The 6,187-nt window shown below is 43.4% G+C and overlaps 1 protein-coding gene across 1 annotated transcript in view; it reads left to right on the top strand.

Moving 5' to 3' along the window:
* Positions 1-902: 902 nt before the first annotated feature.
* Positions 903-6,187, top strand: part of mdga1 (MAM domain containing glycosylphosphatidylinositol anchor 1) — a 183,116-nt gene continuing 177,831 nt past the window's right edge. The window contains exon 1 of the mRNA XM_076300802.1: positions 903-969. Within this exon, the coding sequence (XP_076156917.1) occupies positions 903-969 (67 nt within the window). The remainder of the gene's footprint in view (positions 970-6,187) is intronic.

Raw genomic sequence — 6,187 nt, 5'->3', positions numbered from 1 at the left:
GCTTCCTCGCACATCAGCGAGATGGGGCATTGCGCGCGAAGTCTGGAGAGATGCTCCCTTCACCCATAAGTAGCCGGTGAAATGCAAATGTATTTCCGCGTTGTTCACAGGAAAGGGTATTTTTTTTATTAATCTGAAGCCATATGATTTGAAGTTTCGTAAAAAATGGCGAAACGAAACACATTTCTTAACATATCCTCACCCAGTATTTAGGGTGTAAACCGGGGTACCTGAAACATACTGAGGTTATCCAATTGTAATTGTGAATAAACATAGCCTATATTTTAAGCTGCAGACATTTAAAAAAAGTTATGTCTCATACTTCTGAAGTCATGGGATACAATTACGTGTAAGAATTTTAACATGAAAATAACATATCTAACCTACATTTGGCATCAACTCAATCTTCTGTACGTGACGCAGAAATCTTATTTATACTGCCCTTACCTGCCCGGCAATTTCGAAAATAACCCATTATTACTGTAGTCAATCCTGTCAATCCCGGGTTATACAGCAGTTACTAGCCTGTAATCTTCCTATAATCCAAGGTTTCCAAATGAATTGCTTGTCGTTAACCTGAGCGGATTGGAACAACCAATGGATAAAGACTTAATCATAATTTATAATTCACTGTAATCTGCCGGGCGACGTAACAGAACATGATTTCCGGGCACCGCGAACATTGCTTTTTAATGCCCCTCCCTTGGTATTGAATCGTGTGACTGGTCCGGGAATAGTGAGGTGTGCGGCACATACCGCTGGCGGCGTGGAGCTTGCCTTGATGTTGTCATCACCTGGTCATCCCTGCTTGACCTAGGCTGCTGCTCCCTTTCTGTGCCACTCAAACTGAACACGACTCTTCAATCGGGCTTTTCGCAGGTAATGACGGATCGGAGCTGAAGATGGAGCTTTTCTGGATCCTGTTATTTTCTGTCATCCATCGTTACGCACGAGGGCAAGGAGTATATGGTAAGGGATTTTGTGGCATTTTAGCCAGCGTTTTGCATTTTCATATGCATTTGACACTATATATATAGCCTGATGGCGTGGAGTTAAAAGGTGGATTTCACAGGCTGTCCACAATATCCCCATTTCTTTAAATGAAAATGAAGGTCTCAAGGCTGCATTGACCAGAAGGGCTCTAACTTAAAGAAATGTATGAAATATTTTGAAGGGACAAACACACTACACACAATCTTGGGGTGTAGACTGTGATCTCTGAAGTGACTGTCCTTCAGTACTGGTTTGCTGTGAGCAAGGTTTATATGATCTGTGTCAATTGTATAGCTAAGTCCTGCAATATTTGCTTTTGATTCACTGTGCAAGTGCTTGTCTGTGAACTTCACCAAGAGTAATATCCTTTCCAAGAGGATCAGGTGGGCGTTTTGGACCTTGTGATAACTGTTGAGATGTGACTGAGGATGGCGCTTTCACGATAGCACCACCAGCACTCTACAAGGCCTCCTGTGGGTTTTTCCTCCTCAGCGCTGAACTTATGAGTTTACTGATACTCAGACAGACGATAGCTGGCCACTAGGCCTATGCCTTCTTGCAATCACTCCAAGCAAAGCTTGTCTCTTGGGCTAGTCTCAGCAAGCAATAGACTTTCACTTCTAACAATTTGTGAACTTCCAAAAATTTGTCCTGCCCATGTTATGATAACAGTAAACATCTTATTACATGTTTACTGTTATCATGTGGGTGAGTGCCTGGTGTGTGTGTGCGTGTGTGTATGCGTGTGATTGTGTGCATAATATATTGGTGACGTGTGGGGGGGGGGTTCGGTACTTCATCTCTTTATCTCAGCACTTTATGTTGGTCCTCTTTTATGTCTCTTGCCACTGAGTTTATTTTGGATGCTGAATATTGGCCTTTTTTAATAAGCATTCATAATTTATTTGTGGCTGTGAGGCAGTGGAGAGGAAGTGTGTGTATGTGTGTGTGTGTGTGTGTGTGTGTGTGTGAGAGAGAGAGAGAGCGAAAAAGAGAAAGATGGAGCGCAATAGAGAGAAAGAGAGAGGGAGGGGGTTCATCACTGGATAGAACAGCTCCATACCTCTCTCTCTTCCGCTCTCTCTCTCTCTCTCTTTCTCGCTTGTTCGTTCCTCTCTCCTCCTCTCCTTTATTAGTTAACCCACTCATGCAATATTCACCCACCAGAGTCACTTTCATTGCCATTGTTGTCGGTGAATACTGAACAGGGTTGACAACAGTAACAGGCAGCAGGATGCAAAGGCGGCATAATCATAATAATAATAATAGTCATGCATGGCACTGCCCAGCCCTCTAATTTAGTTCCTGATTAATCAATTAATCTGCGGTCCTTAATGAGGTTTGAGAGTGGTGGCTTATTCACAGTCGGTGGGTCCACTGCTCGGTGACCCGGGAGAACTGATGGAGGAGAAGGTGCCGCGCAGAGGCGGCTACCCGCTGTGGTGAATGTGATTGGGGCTGGAGATTACTGTTTGGATTTTAATATTGTCATCAGAGAGAGAGAGAGAGAGAGAGAGAGAGAGAGAGAGAGAGAGAGAGAGAGAGAGCGGGAGCGCTTTATAGGGAGCTGGCGGTATAGCTGAATGCTATTTTCTTTTAGGGTGTCTGTTCTTTTAAGGTCGTGTTGCTGTCTTCTTTCCTTGTGTTAGGCTGAATACATTTGTACACTTTGTCTTGTATTGGACAGTGTCACACACACACACACACACACACACACACACACACACACACACACACACACACACACACACATACACACACACACAGTATATCTCATGCAAGTAGACTATCCCCTATAATGTTCCCTCTTATCTGTAATTAAAGGCCCATGAAATGAATGCAGCCTGTTGGCTGGTTTTGTGTGGCATGTGTGTGGAGAGGCACTATGATGTTATTACACCCTGGCTAATGAAGAGACACAGCTTCACTGACTCTTTGCCGTGCATATTCTTCATCTGCTTTTCAAACGTCTTATTAATATCTCCTTGGATTTCAATAAAGAAATGAAAGGAAGCACACTTCACTAGATGTAATAAAAGTAGAATAAGACAAGGCAGTAGTGTGACTCTTGATGGAGTTTAATGTTCATACTCATTCATGCGTTTGTTCATTCGTTCATTCGTTCATTCACTCACTCCTTCATTCATCCATCCACCCATCCATTTATTCATTAGTTTGTTCATGTCGTTCATCTCCATTTCTCTCTCAACTCCCCGAGCTGTCTTTTGTCTTGACTCATCTTCCCTTTGACACATTTCACTTCCTTTCCCTTCCCTCTCCTCTCTTCCCTCCCTCCCTCTCTCATCTCTCTATCTCTCTCCTTTTCACCCTCTATCCTTCCCTTTGGCCTCCTCCTGTGGTTATTTTATGGCTACAGTGCGTGGCAGTGTAAAGGTATACCGAAATTCTATTAACCTGCGGGTCAGTGCGAAGGGCCCGCCTTGACTGGGGTTTATTTTAGAGCGAGTGGCCCGTGGCTAAAAGGTGCCGCTCGGCGGGGCTGAGGCCTCTCTCCTGGGGAAGAGGAGATTTCCCCAAAGCTACTCGCTGGACACCTGCCGTCTCAGCAAAAGTTTGTGGGTTTAGCCTGAAGGAGTGAGAAATGAGTGAGTTTTATTACCCCCGTCCCCCTTTTTTTCTTTTTTTAAGCTTTTGAAGGTACAGTGTAAAGTCAGCTAAGTTCAGAGGAAAGGTGGTTGATACAAACAAGAGCCGTGTCTGCCTTCGTCAGACCTGCACCACACTCTGACATGACCTCAAACATGTTTGCATACGTACCCCCCCACACACACACACACACACACACACACACACACACACACACACACACACACACACACACAAACACACACACACACACAGTGACAGTAGACATACACAGACATGTTTACACCAATGCACATTCTCTTGCTCTTTCTCTTTTTTCCTGTCTGTCTGTCTGTCTCTCTCTCTCTATCTCTCTCTCTCTATCTCATACACACACACACACACACGCACACACACACACACACACACACACACCCTGATGCACAGACACTCATCATTAAAGCTCCATGTGAGATTGCGGTCCTCTCTACCCAGCGTGTCTCTGATCTGTCCCGGTCCAGAGGGACGGAGAAACAAAGAGTTGTGTGTGTGTGTTGTGTTGTGTGAGTGAGTGAACAGTTGGCGCCCCATGACTTATACATGAGATGGTGCTGCTACGACGGAACAGTTATCTGAACATGACATCACAGACCCCTCACTCTTCATCTCCCTTGTCGTTTCCACTCCCTCTCTCTCTGTCTTCCTCTTCTAGTCACTCTCACCATAGACTGTCTCTGCCCAAGGTCACTGACTGTGCAGTCTCTGGTAGTGTTGCACGGTGTATCGATACTAAAAAAGTATCGCGATGCCTTCACGCAAAAAACAATACGATTTCAGACGTTTTTAGAATCGATACTTTATTAAAATAATAACGTTCTGTGTCTGTGTGAACTGCTGTTCTCACTGCTCCTTTCACGCATCTAGGCAAGTGGGCGTGTCAAGCAGGCAGCTCTGAGTGAGTGAGTGCGCAGCCAACGTCATAGTTCTTTGCCGACAGTTCTAGGCCTTGTGGATAAAACAAAAGGTGCAGTGAAATCTGCAACTATTTCGGATACATCGCGAATTAAGGCAAGCCATCAGGTACACAAAGTCATTTAAAAGCAGTAGGCTACGCATGGAACTTGGCAAAACACCTCCCAGACATATCCCAACATTTTTAAAGAGTTCAAAGAACGACAGGTTAACGAATATGCTATAGAAAACACGACTACATGGTTAGTGCCAAGTTCTTCTCTTATGTTTTAGTCTAGCCTAAGTGAAACGAGTATGGTTCTCTGGGATAAAGCGAACCTTCCTTCATCAATGAATTTTGACGAGACATAACGAGCTGTAATCATTTTGACGAGACTTAACGAGCTGTAATCATAGGGTGCTAACGTGATGAAAGCGCAATGTTCACGCCAGAATAACATTACCATAACTTGTAAACGATCTATTTCATGTTCGGTCAGTAGCCTACTACTGGTAATATTTGTCATGGCATGTAGACTGCAATTTGTTCAATAATTATTGCCCAGATGTAGGATAGGCTACCCGAAATGCGCTAATTAAAGCCCACAGCATAATACCACCAAAGCGTGTTGAGTCCTAATAGTAATAGCGGCGTATTGTTACAGTACGTGCTAGCAAATCATGTTATCAAAGAAATAGACGTAATGTAGTAATGCACACAGATATATTGCAACAGGTAATGGTGTAGGCCTATCTGACGAAGACCTGAGTGGTTGGAACGTCGTACTTGTACACTGGGCGCAAAGAAGACTATCCTCACATTTTCCCCTTTGCAACTGTCAAAGAAATCCCATGAACACGGGAAGGCCTAGTGTAGCCTATACTGTACATCAGATGGCCTAAAGATTAGGCCCCTCTGCATAGCATTCAGTGATTTGCATGCAGTAATTTGAACACTGACCTTGATCTAGCCTAGTTTGGCTATTTAAAGCTACTTTATTGCCAAAACACAACACAATGTAAATTAACTATAACAAACAATAAAGGACTTAATCACAGAAAGTAGGCCTACTATTTTACTGACTCATTATGTAGGAAGTTTAGAAGTTTAGAACCCAGAATTGACCTACACACTACAAAAGTGCACCAAATTCAACACAAATGACTCCGATTTCGCCGTAGTATCGTTTTAGTATCGAGCATCGTGATATTTATGGCAGGTATCGTATCGAAGTCATAATTTTGGTATCGTGACAACACTAGTCTCTGGTTTTGGACATACCTTTCAGAGCCTACTGTACTGTTGAAGGGTAGAAGTATCAGAACGTGTTCCTGTATCCAGTTTTTGTTTTCAGTTACACTTTACTTGAAGGTATCTACACAAGAGTGACATGACACTGTCATGAATGTGTCATAAACATTATAAACAAGTCATAAACGTTTATGACATAACCCTCCTTTCACTCGCTTCTGTCAAGTATCATTCGGTTTTTGTCAAGTTAGGGTTAGGATTAGGATTAGAGTTGTTAGGGTTATGACAGTGTCATGTCACTCTTATGTAGAAACCTAAAGTAAAGTGTTACCCTGTTTTCTTCTCAAAGCCCTCAGTTGTATGCGAGAGGTAGTGGAGAGCTGATCTTTCTGGACATTACCTCTC

The sequence above is a fragment of the Alosa pseudoharengus genome, unplaced genomic scaffold, assembly GCF_046254945.1.
Source record: "Alosa pseudoharengus isolate Yale_2024_CS ecotype anadromous, Long Island Sound unplaced genomic scaffold, YU_APseudo_1.1 YU_APseudo_1.1_scf_22, whole genome shotgun sequence".
Taxonomy (NCBI): Eukaryota; Metazoa; Chordata; class Actinopteri; order Clupeiformes; family Clupeidae; genus Alosa; species Alosa pseudoharengus.
The sequence above is the reverse complement of the archived record's forward strand: the minus strand, read 5'-3'. Positions and strand labels throughout refer to the sequence as shown.